The 16,686-nt window shown below is 44.9% G+C and overlaps 1 protein-coding gene across 1 annotated transcript in view; it reads left to right on the top strand.

Moving 5' to 3' along the window:
* CCDC50 (coiled-coil domain containing 50) overlaps window positions 1-16,477 on the top strand; it is a 22,077-nt gene extending 5,600 nt beyond the window's left edge. The window contains exons 4-11 of the mRNA XM_009701599.1: window positions 1,371-1,461; window positions 4,491-4,608; window positions 11,689-11,795; window positions 12,375-12,419; window positions 12,731-12,835; window positions 13,788-13,867; window positions 14,880-14,977; window positions 16,013-16,477. Of these exons, the coding sequence (XP_009699901.1) occupies window positions 1,371-1,461; window positions 4,491-4,608; window positions 11,689-11,795; window positions 12,375-12,419; window positions 12,731-12,835; window positions 13,788-13,867; window positions 14,880-14,977; window positions 16,013-16,032 (664 nt within the window). The 3' untranslated portion in view covers window positions 16,033-16,477. The remainder of the gene's footprint in view (window positions 1-1,370; window positions 1,462-4,490; window positions 4,609-11,688; window positions 11,796-12,374; window positions 12,420-12,730; window positions 12,836-13,787; window positions 13,868-14,879; window positions 14,978-16,012) is intronic.
* The last annotated feature ends 209 nt before the right edge of the window (window positions 16,478-16,686 follow it).

The following is a 16,686-nucleotide window of genomic DNA, read 5'->3' as shown; positions in this document are numbered from 1 at the left end:
AACCCCCTTATCCCCTCTTTCCTGCTTCTCTCATTCTTCTTCCCTTTCTATAAAAGAAGGCTCTGTGGTGCCACTAACTGCCCCAGCCATGCCACTTTCCTTTGTTTTGCTACTGAAAGTGCTTGTCTGCACTTACTATTTTAATTTCCTCTGCTCAGGTCCTAGACTCTCTTCCAGTCCTTTGCCTCCAAGCTCTCTAGGTCATTTGTACTCTGATCCTTGTTCAAGCCTAGAAGTAGTTGCTCCAGCCCACATAGCACAGCTTTGATGTAGCTGAACCCGCTTCTGTTGAAATATTTACTTGAATTCCATAATATGCTCTTGGTGGTCCTCCCATCATCTATCTGATCATTGTCAGTGTATTCTTCAAATAGTCTAATAAAGCAAGCTCTGCCTGTTTCTGTTCCTATTCTCGTCTCCTATGCCTTGCCTTTCTGTAGTCTCAATTGCCGAGATAGCTTAGATTTGATTTTTCTGACTTGTTTAAATCTAGTCTTTGGCTCAATTTCAACAGTGCTGAAAGAGAGCGCTCTTAATCTTTCTTCTCAAATCCCCCAGCCCTTTTCTGGGTTGCTCTAAGAAACCCCTGGCCATCATTCCAGCCCGTTTGCTGGGCATCAGAGCACGTGGCTGAGTGCGGCACAATTCTTGCAGGTACTTTCTCTGTGACATCGCTGAAATATGGCCTTCCCCATCTATCTGCACAGATTAAATTCTCGTTTTATGTCTTGATTACTCCAGCATCTCTCTGTCCCTGGTTAATGCAATCTTGTGTTGTTCCTGTATCCGCACTGGCACTGTGACGATGGCTCCCTTGCCCCTCGTTTGATGCACGTTGCTGTCTTGCCTCTTGGCATCAGTTCTGCTTTTGTGTCTCATCCCACCTCAGCGGCATTTCTCATTCCTTACTGAACTGCCACCTCCAGCCTCTGCTTGGCCTACGTACCGCATTTTGCTGTCATCATTTCTGCACTTCTTCCTTCTTGGCTTTCATGTGAAAACCACTTCCCAGAAATGCCTACATCTACAAAGACTCAGCAGAATTAGACTGTTTGCAGACTCCTATGCACTACCTTGGCCTGCTCTATCCTATGGTACCTGCCTCCTTTCTTAGCAAACTACCTATGAATCTATTTGCTCTTGATTTATACTCTGGTTGTGAATGTTTTGGGACCTATTTTCTAAATTTGGCCATCAGTAAGTACAGGGAGTTCTGGTCCCTGGTGAGGATTCATATGCTCTGCACTAATACTGAGTAATAATTCTGTGTAAATCAGATGGGGTTCTTTAGCTCTCTTATCCCTTTCTCCAGGCTGACTGATGCCTGTGACTTTAGCTCTGCCTATAATCCTTCTCTCCTTGCCTTCTAGAGAACGACAGGACTGTGAGATCGCTCAGGAAATCCAAGTGAAGCTGGTCTTTGAAGCGGAGCAGCGCCGCAGGCAAGAGGAAAAAGACGAGGTAACCTTTAAAGCTGCAGGGATGGCAGGGCTATTTGTAGCAGCACTTTCACTGCAGGCATTTCTTGGTTGTTTAGCCACAGGAGTTGGCTTGCATGATGTCAGTCCTGGTCCTCACAGATCTCGGTATGCGCAGAGATTTTGGAGAGTCCTGTTACAGGAATAAGATAGTCATAGTCCTTGTGCTCAAGGGTCACAAGGGTTGTTGATGCCAGTGGCCTTGCTGACGAAGAGGGCAAGTAATAGGTGGGTCTTGTTGAGGTGTTCATTACCCTGCTGTAGGAAGTTGTAATTGTTTATGCACTCTGAGATCTGCTTGCTTTCTCAAATGCAAGAAGACAGGTACTACTTTTGGGAGAATCCTGGGTCATGATTTCTTTGTCTTTGGTGCAAAGACTTCATCAGGACCATCAGGCCATCCATCTCTGGCTTCTCCATTAGCTGCCTACCTTCATCTTCCACTTAGTCTTTCACAGTCTGAATACCCTGTTGCAGTTTCTTGCTAGCAGATTCCTTTTGTGATTTCAGAATATTGCTGCTGTGCTGCTGCTTGAGAGTGGGCAGTGTGGTTTGTCCATGGTGTTCAAAGGATTTGACTTGTTTATCACCTTGTGTCAGCCTGTCAGATTGGGTATTCAAGCAAGCCACGGAGTGGAGGAACACCTGTGTGAGCCCAGAGTATGGCCCTATTTTTGATTACAGATAGTTTCCTGTAGAAGTCTGAGTAGTCTTAAGATGCTTAAGAGGCACCTGGTGACACTTTGTCTATAGGAAGACCTTGAACACAAGGCTGTGTTTCATGGAAGAGCCTGGAACAAGAGTCTCCTTACCTGACCGATGCATCAGTCTGCTTGTGCAAGACTGCATTTTCTTCTTATACTATTAATTCCAAGCAAGTACTGAAAGGCTGCCCAGGCAGATGTGGAATGGCTTCCAAGAGGAGCTTGTGGTAACGGGGGTGAGAGGAACACTCTTGCTAAACGATTTGTGCTATAAATCAGAAAATCTGTCTTATTTTATCAGGAAGGTAAAGGGGATGCAATACTACTCATGTTGGCTGTGGAAATTGCACCTTTCCTTCCTGCTTTATGTTGAGAGCTGCTGAGATGTCAGCAGTTTGACAGCAGGTCTCTGCAACCTGTCAAACCAGCGTGCTGACCATCTTGTGCTGTTGGGAGCAGTCTTCAAATGTGTGACCCAAAGCAATGGGGAGAAGTCATAAATGCTCTTTCTCTTCCTGCTGGTACATGGGAAGTTCCCAAGTGTGGCCAAAATGTAGCTGTGAACTGAGTTAGGCTGCAGCTGGGTACCAGGGTGTGGCAGTACCATTCATCCTTGCAAAAGGACTTCTAGAGAGCTTGAATTGATACTGCTTTCCTTCCAAGGTCCCTCCCAGTGTTACTACTTTTGGGTGAGCTCCTGTCCTGATGCAAAGCCTGAGCAATGTGAGTGCCCCAGCGGTTTGTCAGCTGGCAGAGACAAAAGTCAAAGCCCCTTCTGTAGCCCTTGTCACAGCATCTATACATGTACCCTGCAGGACGTTCTGTCTTACAGCGCTACTGGACACATGCTGGACTATTCGTTTATTTGTCACATGTGAGGGTGTAGTAGCTGCCCAGCGTACGTGGTAGCTCTCTGGTATCAGTAGTGGCTAGCAGTGTTATGCCAGTGCTCTGCTTGAGGCAGATCCAGTCTGATGCACAGGGTTTTTAAATGAAGTGCTAAGCCTACCTGCTTACAAGTCCAGTTTGTAGGAAATGGTTTGTGTGGATTTGCAAGTCCTGAGCTGTCTCAGTCCTGGAGATAATGTGCGTAAGCCCACATATTTATAGACTTGCTAGAAGAGGTTACTTGCTAGAAGAGGTTAACCTTGTCAGGGGAAGGAATTGTTGTTGGTTTTGTTTTGGTTTTTCTTTTTTTACTAAAGAGCCTGTGGCATCCCCAGGTCCTCCACAAAGCTGGTTACTGTGCAGATCTGATCTGAATCCTGAAATAATAGTTTGTACTTGAACTAATAGTTTGTACTTGAACACCCATCCAGTGTCCTCCAGTGCTGGCTTTACTCTGGAGGGTGTTAGCTCTCAGTTTGCATTTCAATAATACCTTTCCTGCCTGCAATGTACACTTTACGTGCATGGCTCTGTAAAGGTCCTGAGGATTAGGGAGGCTTAAATGAGTGGCATCCAAAGGGCTAGCATGCCCTGCTGGTATCTTCTAACTTCTCTTCCTAGCTTCAGACTAGCTCCACTGACTCGCAAGCCTCTGGGCCCCAAATGAGCAAGCCCCAGGGAGCTGTTTGCTGTTGCTAGGCCTTGTTGATCCATTAGTCATCTCGAAGGAAAACCAATTAGGAAAACGGAGTGCTGTTCTCTTTGACTTATCTACCAAAAGTGCAACAGAAGATAAATGGCTGTAGTCCCCACAGTGCTGCTGCCTTGTGCCTAGTCCTCTCTTCCTAACGTCCCTTTCGATTTTCTTTTCCTTCAGCCTCTGTCTGTCAGATTGATGCATTTCCCTGCCTGGCATCCTACAGTCCCTGTAAATTACAGGTAGTTTGAAGTGAGTTCATGACTTGCTCTGGGAACTCCTTCCAGTCAGAAGTGCCTTCAGCTGAAGACAGTCTTTGCCTCTGTGTTTTTATTTCCCTGGTGTGCACTTGTGTGACTTCCAAATCCTTGCTGAAAGCCCAAGGTTGCACGCTCAGTCTCTTCTGCCATGCTTTGGCCATTAGGGCTTTGCAGGCTTGTGTGCAGGTGGAACAGGAACCCGTGAGTCTGCCGTGGGGTTGGAAGCTCAGTGGTGGGCCTGGGTGAGGTCGGATAGTGGTTGCTGAGATGGTCCCTTGTGTCAGCTGCTAAGTTGGAAGCCCCATCCAGCCTAGGGGTTGAATTTGAGAGTAATGCTGTTGTTGCCATGTCTGAAAAACTAAACCAATCATGATTTTTATAATTGCTTAAAGAATTTGAATAAAATAATCTGGAGATATTTTTAGAGGGGAAAGGTCATGTCTGTTTTATTTTATCTCTGCAGGACATTGCCCGTCTTCTACAACAGAAAGAACTGCAGGAAGAAAACAAGCGCAAGAAGCGCTACCCAGAATCCCAGGGACACACAGTCTATGAAGATAGCTATTATGCAGAAAATGGAGGTACGTTTCTTCTAGATAAAGGATCAAGATCATGGCAGTATAGGTGAACCTGGTGATCTGGCAGCTCCGTTGAGGAGACTTCCCTTATCCTACAGTCCTGCGTTCAGCACTGTAGCATTGCATTAGTTTCCAGGGTCAGGATCAGACTTTATTCTAGAATCAGGAAATATTAAAAAAAAAAAGTAGAGAAGACAACGTTATAATTTTTGATGTCCTAGAAGATGGCCTAAAGGACAGGGATAGGGTGTGTGGTGTGTGCATGTGCAAGCACACCCATGCATGCATGTTTTAAACAGCTTCTGGAAAGAGACAGTAGCTGATGGTACTGATAAAGCCACAGTTCTGTGTAACACCACAAGCGTGCGGGGAGAAATGCAGACACAATTCCACGCTTGTGTTCAAAGAGAAACAGTTCCGTGTGCTCATCTGCGATGCTGGCATGGCTACATGCATAAAGGAATAAATGCTGGTTCATGGAACAGCCTTTCAAAAATAACTCTTTGCAGGTATGTATCCAAGCATTAAAATTAGCACAACCGCTTTGAATGACTTACTGAATAACAAGGTCATCTCCACAGAGTGTGTCTGCTGCGATTGTCATCTGGGACTGTACATAGCGGAAAAGATATGACCCGCAGCGCTGTATTGCTTTCTGTTTGTCAGCTTTTATGATTGAATACAGACCTTCTTTAAATTGGGAGGAGGGAATCAGGGTGTGTTTAATTATGGACAATCTGGGAATGGCTTTGCTCTGCGCTGGTGATGGTTCTTGTGTTCTTCAAAAAAAAAGAGTGATGGGGAAGAGATGAGCTGCTTTTGATTAACAGATTATGAAGATGAAGATCAAACCTCTTATTTCTTACTTTAACATCAATGCTATTGTTGATTTTACATGTCTCTTGTTTGAACTTAGACAAAGTATTTTAGTTTCAGTTGAGAAGAAGTTCAAAGGTGGCCAGGAAAACACAAATCACAAAGTGCAAAACAGTAACCAAGTGGAAGCTTCATGACCACAAGTCCTGCTACATGTACGGAGCTGGGAAGGACTTTGATCTTGGAGTCTTATGGCCAACCCACACTTCAGTTTTTTAGAATTAAATGGGACAAGTCCCTGAAAAAATACAGTATCAGTAATAGTGTTGACATGCAGAGATAGTAGGACAGGATGGATTTTTGTAACAGAAATCAGCTGACAGAAGCCCATGACTCTCTGAACTGAGACTGTGGTGTGGATTTGGAAAGCAGGGTATCTTGTGGGTCTAACTTTTCTTCCTGCAATAATCTGTAGTCTCAGCAGTGAGGTAGAAGGTGTTTTGCCTGACCATTCATAGTAGTGCTGCTCTTGACCAGCGCTCCTTAAAAACTAGAAAGTACTGGAGTGGATTTTGATGCCTGGATCATCTAGTCCATTGATCTGGAACCTCTTAGATGCTTGGGCACCACTTTATTGGACTTCAGCATCCTCTGTTTGTATTGTCCTCATTACTTGTGGACTCAAACAACAAAAGTTTAGTTCTTTGGGTTTTAGTCTGTCTTGAGAGTGAATAAAAATTTGTCCACATCCAGGAGGAATGTTGCTCCAAAGCAATCTGAGCTCTTAAAAAGTGGAAAAATAAACATGGAAGAGTTCCTCCCAGAAGTGTCTGTGCCATGAAAAACATTTCTGTATTTGCTCAGTCACTTACTGCTTGAGAGAGTAACACCAGGACCTAAAGGGTATTTACACAACCCCTGCAGAAGGTGCCACAGGAACCAGTGGCTGCTGAGGAGTTAGTCACTCTGAGATACCCCAAAACCGAATCTTCTGCTTGGGCTGTCTGGCACGGTTGCATTACCTGCAGCAATCTTTCCTAGTGCGGCTACACTTTGCTTTTTTGTGATCTCCTGTTCTCTGCTCCTCTATTTATTGAGCTTTCCTTAATGACAAAATTGAATCAATTCTTAGACTCTAGTTAGTATTGTTCAAAAACTGACTCTTGCTTTCAGGCTCTGGTCTCCGTTGTTCAGTAAGTCACTTAGATTGTTTTATTGGATATCCATTTTCTGTAAATCATGCAAATGATCTAAAGCTGAACAGAAAAACCAACCAGTTAACAGCAACCACAGCAGTTCCTGTTACAGTTCTTGGATTTTTAAAAATATACCTGTTCTAGATAAAAGTCACACAGATTTGTTTTCAAGGTGGATTTTCTGTAGGCTGTATTTTTGCTGGCTCTGAAAAAGTTTTTTCTGAATAGAATGATTTGAAGGGAACATTCAGTTTTGGTGTGGTGGTTTTTTTTTGGTTGTGGTGGGGTTTTTTTCCCTCTGAAATCTAGATGATTCTAAGGAAGGCAGAGCTATTTATTAAAACAGAATGCAGTTCATGTGCAGTGAAATCTAAAAAAAAAAAAACCCTCAGCAGTGGAGAAGGAAAGTCTTACGCTGCTGGATTGTGGGTTGTTTTTTTTTTGTGTAATTCTGTTTCAAATCAGCCTCTGCTTCAAGGCAATTTTTTTCTTCAGAAATACACCTTCATTCTGAAAAGCTGCTGTAGAGAGATAATAGTTCACTCAGTGCAATGATTTTTCTTAGAAAACAGGTTGATTGGAAAAGAAATTGATTAGCAGATTGTATACAGGCAGACTGCTGCATCCTTATAGCTGTGTCAAGTTTATTACTGAAACTAAAAGCAAAGAAAATTTCCACCTGCTTTCTGGAAAGCACGGAGGAAACAACCCCGCCAAGCTGCTGAGTAAGCGACTTTTCCAGCTACATTGCTGAGGTCAGGAGCCTGGGTTTTGTGAAGTCTTATCCTGCCCTTAAATTTCCATAGCCCTCTTTGCAGTCAGAGCCTAAACTTTTATTTAGGCAGTGATTAAATGTGGATCCTGAAACTTCCGCATCTGCAAGAGATACGTGACAATCTGTGGTCGAAGATACTCAGGTGCTGCAGCTATCCATCATCTTGTTCTTGCTTTTTTTTTTTTTAAAAAAAGAAAAGAAATCCCATCCTGCTCATCTCTCTCTCTTCTGCTTTATGTGGGTCTTCCCACCATCAGGTTAGGCTGTTTTTTCTGATGAAAAACTTTGTGCCTGAGCACCAATGTGTTGCCCTGGCTTCCTAAACCAGGATCCAGCCTGATCCTCTGTTTGGCCCCTCCTGGCCTTACATTCCCCCCGTTGCCTCTCAGCCTCACCTGTGTCTTGTACCCTCCTTTGCAAGCCTTTCTCTGCTGGTTTCAGTGTCCTGCAGCAGTGACATGTCACCAGGAGATGAGCTGCTTTGCTGGCTGTTTTTCAGCCCCAATGGCATCATTAAAAGTCCTTCATCTCTGTATTGTCTTGTCCTTGTCTTAGGAGGTGTTTGGGCACACTTTGGGGCTGCACTTGTGCTTTCTGCTCCAACCCTCTTGCTCCCTGTGCTGCCCTGCTGTTAGCCAGGCTGCTGTTTCACTCTGTCCCCTGTTACACCCTGCAAGCATTATATCCCCAATGCTCTTCTTTCTGACCCTGTCATGCTTTGCCTGCGTTTCCAGCTTCTCCTTGCATCAAGCTCCCTTGTCTGCATGCTGTGAGTCTGGCCTTGCTGAAGCACCATTAACCCCCGTACCACTAATCCGCTTGTTGTTTGTCCCCCCGTTGCTCAGAGCACCCCTGGGGTGACCCCAGAGAGCAGGTTTCTGAGCTTCGCAGGGCACGCAGTGGTGACAGGTGCATGCACCGGCAGAGAGAGCAGCGAGAAGCACCCTCACCTTTGTCCAACGGTGCCTCCAAACGCGGGCATTCCGCCTCGGAGGATCATTGGAGGTCTCCTCAACCGGGTGAGACCAGCGATGGCTGTTGGCAGGAGTGGAAACCAGCCAGCGAGGGAAGGTCCAGGAGACATCCTAAACTTGACCTGGAAAGAGAGGCTGAACATGGCACCTATGACCACAGCAATAGCTGGGAGCTGCTGGAGAGAAGAGCAGCCGGCAGGGAGAAGGCTTGGAGACCTCTCAGTCTTGACCTGGAGTCAGAGCATGGACACGCAGAGCAGTCACGGTGCAACAGAAAGCCAACAAGGCAAGACAGAGAAAAGCACCTTCCCCGACTTGAAATGGAACTGGAGGCTGAGCAGGAGACCTGGCATCGGGGTGGCAGCCAGCTGGTGCACCCCAAAAAACACAAATCTCATCATCATGGCCACTTGTCACGTGGGATGGTGCATGATGAGAAACTCCATGATGCTGAGTCTAGAGATAATCATAGGAGGGGTGAGGAGAGAGACTGCAAAAAGGCAGGACGCAGGAGACATTCCCCCTCCCCGCATGCTGTGACCCAGGGAAAGGTTGGAGACTGCCAGCGAGACTCAGGTAATCAGGTGATGGGGCAGATATACGTACATGTGGGGACGGACCTTTGCGTGCCCCATCCTGGTGTCTGAAATCTGTGTTGTTTCCTTTGAAGATGCTTATCTCCAGTAAGCACCTGCAGTGTGTACATGGTGAATCCTTCCAAGGTTTCTCCCTTATTTAGTGAGATTCTTCTTATGCATTAATGTTCTTGGTGTGTTTTATTTCCTGACAAGTTCCATTGCATCAGAGAGGATGAGTAAGAAGGTATTGTTGGAAATGGTGCCCTTGGTATCCTGTGTTTTTAAGAAAAAAACAAATGCCAAAAACCCAACAACAAAATCCAAAAAACAACCAACAACCAGCTTTTGTTTTCATGGGATGTTTTGTGCTGTGGTCTCCTTGCGCAGAAGGAAAAGAAAAAGAAAAAAAAACACACAAAAAAACCCCCCAAACAAACAAAAAAAACAAAATAAAAAACCAAACAAAATACTAAATGTAGTGATTACACTTGTGTTTTGTTGATTTGGGGTGCAGGGCTGTAAGTGAGGACAGTTTGCTTAAGCACTAACAAGCCAGCAATTTCCATCCACTTCTTATTGAAAACCCTGCTGGCAACATAATCGATTCACTTTGGGCAAAGTTCAGTGGTGACACTAGGTGTCCAATTGTGCTCTATTTGTAAGATGGGGCTCTTGTCAAGTTTTGTACAAGTGGATTTTTCTGGGAAGTGTGTACCTATGTAGTTCTTGTTGTTCAGTAATACTTGGGGACTGGTGGGCTTTAAAGATCCAGATCCATCTTTCTGCTTTTGTAAACCACTCTGAGGGTCGGGGTGACCCGTCTCTTAGTGAAAGTAGGAGTTTTGAGGCTTGGATCTATGTCTGTCACACTGTGGGGAACTTGTACTTTAAACCATATAACTGTTTTCACTTGTATAAGGTGGGAATGATAATGTGGGTCTGTCTGTGGAGATGCTGGGAGAATTATTCTTCATCTTCATCATGCAAAAGTTTTCTTTAGGGAAGTGGAAGGTGTTAATCAGATTTTTATGTATAATCAGTAGGTCGTGATTTGCCCTGACGCAACATGGATCTGAGTGACTCAGTATCCTGTCACATTGAGTCAAAATAGCCAGAAGCTCACATCCTCATCCTGTGGGCTGTGGTCATGGTGGGCTTCGTGCTCCCCTGAGTGTGGGCACAAGTGATGTGGAAGTAGCATTTGTTGCTGTCTTCTGAGCAAATGAAGTCTGGCACCGATCAGTGTGTGAAGTAAGCTCAGCCTTGGGCTGCCCAGCAAACAATTCCTGGAAATTTACTTTTATTCTTCATAGAGGTAATGCTGTACAGGACAGCCATGCTGTTGTTCATTCCAGCATGGTAAACTTGTGTTTACCATGACCTTGGAAGCACTCTGAGTAATTTAACTCTGACTAAGCTAGTGCATTTTGCCAGAGTTTCTGTGCTGGCAGATTGCAACTCTTCACAGCTTGGATTGATCAAAGTGTGCTGGGAAAGGCCAGGTCATACGCTTAATCGTAACATGCCAAAGCTGAAGTTTTCTTAGGCTAAGATGGTTTGTAAGAGGAGTGTTGATCAGTTGATTCAAACAAAACAAAACACACCTCCTTTAATACCTATGGAAGAGGTGGTTTACTATTCCACAGTTTTATTCCGGGCTGATGCATGAAGTGTCTGGCTGTCTGCAGTTTGAAGTCTTTGGGATGCTTGGTGAAGTATGATGATAGCTTGTTGGTAGATGCACAGAAAGTTTTTTGAGGTCAGTTGGTTACTTCATGTTTTTCCCTTGGTCTTAGGAGATGGGAAGGAAACTGATAGGTGGCCTAGTAAGATGTAAGAGGTATTTATAATAAAAGTGTAAATGGTATAGCTGGAGGCATGAAAGTTTTGAGTGAAACTTTTCTGGGTTTGAGGTGGAAGAGAGACAGACATCTGGAGTGTTTGTATACTTCAAACATAAAGCAGGAAGCTCATTTAGATGTCTGAACAATGCAGTTCAGGCTGCAGATGGAAGGAGAAGGTATTCATTGTATGTAAGTGAAGTCGTGCATCTTGTAACAGGGATACAACAAGACTCCTTTGATGGCCTGGTGCAAATAGACTATGGAGAGACCCTCAAAATGCAACATTTTAAATGACTTGGAGATGGTTTAACTTTAAAATAAACAAACAGAACTCTACTCGAAGCAAGAACTGAACCTTGTATGAGCTTCAGAAATGTTTACTTAGCTGTTTGCTCACTGAATTGTAAAATTCATGCATTAGCCCAAGGAAGAAATTGTCTGAAACATCACGTGAGCCTGTCCCAGGCAACTTTTGCAGCCCGTGCCGCTACAGCGGTATGTTCAGACTTTACTGTGCTCGTAACAGATGTTGGGCTGCTCTCTGCTGCCCAGTTTTGCAAGTGTATCTGTATCAATGCAGAGTGTGAAAATTACAATTCCATTGCTAGCATTGCTGTGTCAGCAAAGGCTGCTTCAAGGGACATAGCCTCTTCTGACATGTAGTTGCATTTGTCATATAAGACATGGTGTATCAGATATTTCTATATGCATAGAGAAACCTCGCTGAGGTGTGTGCTGTACCTTAGCTAAAGGTACTCTCAGGTACTCACAGGTATGCTGTCGTGGTCTCTGGTTCCCTTGAGTGGGGCTTTTGCAGGTAGCTGAGGAGATGGTGGAGATTTCTGTACCAAAGCATATGGAAAATGGTTGAGTTGATTGTTTTCTCTCACAATTCTGTAGGCACTAAGTTGAGGGGGACGAAACAAGCCATGTATGATACACCCCGAAGGGAACAGGAGTTGTCTGATGCAGAGATTGCTCGGAAGCTGCAGGAGGAAGAGCTCCTGGTAAGTAGAGAGGATGCATTAGTCAGCTCGAAGGAACTAAGGTAGCCAGCAATGACAACTTTAATTTGTAAACCTTTTATATATGATAGTGGCTTTTAGACCTAAGGTCTTGCTACTGCGCGTTCTGATAATTACCTTTGTTTCCCATACATGCATATGGAGTGACAGCAGGCATCCAGCCAGTAGAGCCCTATTTTCTGAAATAAACACCCAAAAATTAAATGATCGAAGCAGAGTGATATTAAATGAACATTTCCAGGCAGGTAAAGATGGCCTGTAGTCAGTGTGGTCAGCCCAGAAGTGAGATAGGCTATTGCCCATCTTTGACAGAGATGGCAGCAGGATCGGCAATGTGTTGTGGTGTGGCCTGGCAGATAGATGAGGGCAGAACTCAGCTGAAAAGACAGTTTGATGTTGGGTTGTAAGGTTAAGTATTGAGGTAGCTAAGTATATTTGCAGAGGATGGTGGTGTGTTTGTATGGGCACCTACTTGCCCTGCCCAGTAGGTTAATGGTATGAATAATTCAGAAGTGTTACTCTTTTGTCTGTTTTTTCTTCCTTTTGTTTTTTTTTCTTCAGGCTAACGAGGCAGATCAGAAGGCAGCTCAAGTAGCCCAAGATGAGGTGAGTAAGAAGTCAAATGTTTACAATATTCATTTACTTGTAGAAACTGTTAAACCCCATTTGTCCCCTCTGACCCTCTAGCTGTTTGTTTCCCTCCTTGTAGGAGGGCTCCATCAATCAGGTATCCACTGGGCATGCTGCATCTAGTCAGTCTCAATTCTGCCCTGTCATTGATTTCTGATCACAGATGGGTGAAGCCCTGGCTTTGCATATTTCCCGTTCAGCTGCTGTCCATAGGAAAGGGTTTAAGTAACTCAGACCCACAAGAGCAGTGAAACTGTCTGACACACTCTCTGTATTTTCCCTTCTAGGAAATTGCCCGACTCTTGATGGCTGAGGAGAAAAAGGCTTTCAAGAAAGGGAAGGAGAGAGAAAAGTCTTCCTTTGAAAGAAGGAGGCATGATCAAGACTGGAAGGTATGTCTAGCTTCAGGAGGTGCCACAAATGAAGTGCTATAATGTTATTCCCATTTTCAGAGGGAGGTGAGGGGATGTGGTGAGAGCAAAAGGAATTACAGAGACTCTTGTATCCAAAGGGTCTTGCTGCATGTTATTCAGCTGCTTCCCAAGCCTTTTGGAGCCACCTCCTTGGTTAGATGCTCTTTGGCTTCAGCCTCAAGCAAGGCAAGCCTTGGGCTCTGGCCTTGGAGGCTGGCAGTGGATATCACAGCACCTTGAGACCTCTCTCAAGCCATGTCAGTCCTCCTGGTGCACACCTTCCCTCTGCTGAAATCCTGACTGTAGCAATAAAAGCAATAGTTGATTTTGTTTGTGCACTGCAGTTATAAGGACAACGCAGTTGCTCCAGTTACACTCTGCTTCATAACAAAATTGGCTCTGTAATGGAAGTATTGAGTGTATCAAGCCTAGGTTTTTGTATGAGTAATACTAGAGAGGTTTGGCTAGCCAATGTGGAAGGTGATAGGAAACAGATTTCATAGTCTGCACTGGTAAGATGCTAAAGGGGGTGTTATGTTAATTTTGGGGCCAGTTGGAGGTACCCCTGATGTTTTCAGTCTCCTTACTGTGTTTGAGTGGTTGGAGGAGCCCAGCTGCCTGCAACTGGTCCCTCATGCTCAGCCCAGCCATGTGCCCAGTCATTACACGCTGCCTGCATTCGACCCCAGGTTTGGGACTGGTCCTCCAGTGCTGTCTAATATTTAGAGCAAAAATTGAGTTTGGTTCAGCAAGGCTGAGTTTCATTTATTGGAAACTAATCCTGATGCTACTGTTTGCACATGCCTGGCTGTAGTTAGTTGTGTGTATAAACAGCATAAAAGGACTGCGTGGAGCTGTGGCAACCTCAGTGCACTGGCTGGTGTCTTGCAAGGCATGCAGGTGAGCTGCTTTCCCTTCTTCTTCCCGTCAGCATGATGCAAGCGAGTCCACGCGCTCAAGGTCAAAAGAAGGACCTGAAACTCAGCGACACAAAGGTGACAGGGCTTCAAGGTGAGCTTGAACTGGCTGGTAAAAATGGGAAAAAAAAAAATCCTAGGAAGGAGTCGTGGGGCGACCAGCCTGACCCACCCACAAGGGGCTTGGTAGAGAGCAGAGGTTTTAGCACAGAAAAGAGATGGAGAGCAGAGAGCTCGTGAGGTGTTCGGTGACATGTGTCACTCGCTGTGCTCATGGCATCTGTCCGTATCAGTCGTCGTGCCTGGTGCTGATGGAGATTGATGAGCTTGTGCAGTGACATTTGTGAAATGGCAGAGAAACACTGAGAGGGTTAAAGAGCTTCTGGGGATGTGAAACCAAATGTCATCTCTGGGCAGGAAGGAGTAATCACGATGCACTTGCACAGCTGCTCCCTTGGGTCCTTGCTCCCAGTTAAGCCCTATACACTGCTCCTGCTGCTGCATGTGGACACTCCCCCTGCAAGCAAGTACGTTGTACTTTGGGGTGCCTCATCTCAGAGCTAATGGGGAATGTGCTGTAGCCCAGTGCTGCTTCTGAATCACTTGATACCCTGGCCTCATGCTCCTCACGAGCGAGCCTGGGAGTGACCCTCGTGGCTTTGATTTCCAATCCAGATATAAGCCTAGAAACTCCTGTTGAATTTGCAACAGAAACAACAAATCAGTTGTGCAGGTGGAGACTGAGAGAGATCTTATTAAAATTGAGGTTAAAACCGGGCAAGCATTGAACAGTTTAAAATGTCACTCTTCTGAGTGAGGTTTGCGTCAAACTTCATGATGGAAATTCTTTGTTTCCTGGCAACTTGAAACAATTGCTAAATGAAAGAGGTCGATGAGAAGTAGTACATGCTGTGCATTTCTCACCACAGAAACAGTAACGGGCTGTGCGCAGAGGAGCAGGTCTGCAGGTAGAAAGTCTGGGCCAGACACAGTTTGCATCAAACTGACAAGGACAGACCAGGCAGCTGAGATGTTGCTTTTGCCACACTGTTACTCCTTTGAACTTGTTTTTTTTTCCGACACTTCTTTTTCACTGTGCTTGGCAGGTCACAGCCTCTCCACGATGACTTTGAGCACGCTCGGTATTACACAAGCCAACCCAGTCCCTTACGCCAGATCCCTAAACCTGATCACTCTCCTAAAGGTAGGATCAAGCCCATGGCTGCCCCAGAACTTGGGTTACTGTGGGCTGTTTTCCTCAAATAAGCAGCCTGCAGGACAGGATGTTTGAAAGAGATGGGAATAGGGAGGGGAAGGGCTATTATTGCCCCAGCAGGCAGGTGATGCTATTTAGTGTTTGAGTTGTACTTTGCTGAGCGCATTGCAGGCTAAGAGACTAAAAAGCTGAATTGAGTTTGTCAGACTGCTCTGTATGTGTCCACCATGATCTCTTATTGATGAATGACTGTAAATCCAGGCAGCAAATGAAGGAGAAATAACATGAAGACAATGACATGATGGATTTTAGGTGACTCACTAGTATCAAACAATTCAAGACAAGACAAAAATCTCACAGTATCACCTGTCTGGCGGGCAGATGGGATGATCAGACAGAAGCTTGTCCTGAGAACAGGCTTGTTCTGTTCCTGTAGCATCTCACACTGCTTTGTTGGCTTGTTTCCTGAAATCACTTGGCACAAGAGCAGAGTGGTTAGGGTCATGTGTCCCCGCCCAGTTTTTTAAATCTGAATGCTAATTGTCTGAGTTATCTGTAGAGTCTGAGGGAGGAAAGGGGCAGTCAGAGTTTGACTCGATCACTCAGGTTTCTTCTAGCTCCACTGATTGCGACTTAAATACGGATGCTTTACTTCTCAAAACTTAAAAGTTTGGGAAACTTGTGTGTTCTGTCTTCATCAAACAAGCTGAAAAGTTGATGGCAGTTCCTGGAGTCTGTAAGCCCAGCATTTGTTCAGTTTTCTTTAGTGAGACTTTGAAATGTGGCTGCAGCACTGTTCACAGCCTGAAAGAAATGCAAATGTCTGCCTGTCTTGTGGAGCTGTCGTTCCTTTTGCTCGAGTAATGTAACATACGGTTCCCATTCTGGCATTTGACTTTACCAGTACCCTGGAACTTACACAGACATCCAAGAGGGCAGGACAATTAAAAGATGACTGCAGGTACTATTTTCTTCACCAGGATCTATCCTTACAGAATTTTTTCTTTCTGTTTTGCTTTCCAGGTTCCCGTAGAAAGCAGTAAACTGTGCTAGCCTTTGCTTTGGTACTGACTCTTCTGTAGCAAACATTACTGGAATTGCCAGGCAACTTTCTCGATTCCTTACCCAACGGGAGGTCCACCCTCCACTCCCAGGATCTCCTCTTTAAGTGTCATCGTGTTAAGGAACGTTGTTCATTTTGATTTCTTACTTGTATGTGATGACTTAAGCAGTGCAGTATAATCTAGCCGCCACTGAGCTGTGTGAATCAAGTAGCTGACTTAACAGCTCCCTCTTACATTCTTTTGAGACTTTCCTTTTATTTTTATTTTTAAGCTTTGGCTGGAGCTTTGACAAATAGAGATGCATGTACAATAGGGAGGAAAATCCAAGATCGGAGCTGGGTTATGGTAATGCAGCAGAACGTCAGAAGTACAAGTCCTTTCCATATTAGGATGACTTAGCAAAGAGAGTTATAAGAGGAAACGTGTTTCTTCCTGTGCTGGATAAGACAGCTGAGCCAACCTGACAGTAATACTAGCTTGCAGGAAGGACAAAGCATCTTCATAAAGTACACCAGCAAAAGCCAGAACCTGGGACTGGTGAGGAAGAAATTGCCTATAGAACTAAATTTCTTAACTGCTGTATTTCTTTCTAGGGTTTCCAGCATTCTGGGTAGAATGTGTAACCAGGCATTT

This window comes from Cariama cristata, unplaced genomic scaffold (assembly GCF_000690535.1).
Source record: "Cariama cristata isolate BGI_N322 unplaced genomic scaffold, ASM69053v1 scaffold8456, whole genome shotgun sequence".
In the NCBI taxonomy this organism is placed as follows: Eukaryota; Metazoa; Chordata; class Aves; order Cariamiformes; family Cariamidae; genus Cariama; species Cariama cristata.
This window is presented reverse-complemented; position numbering and strand designations above follow the sequence as displayed.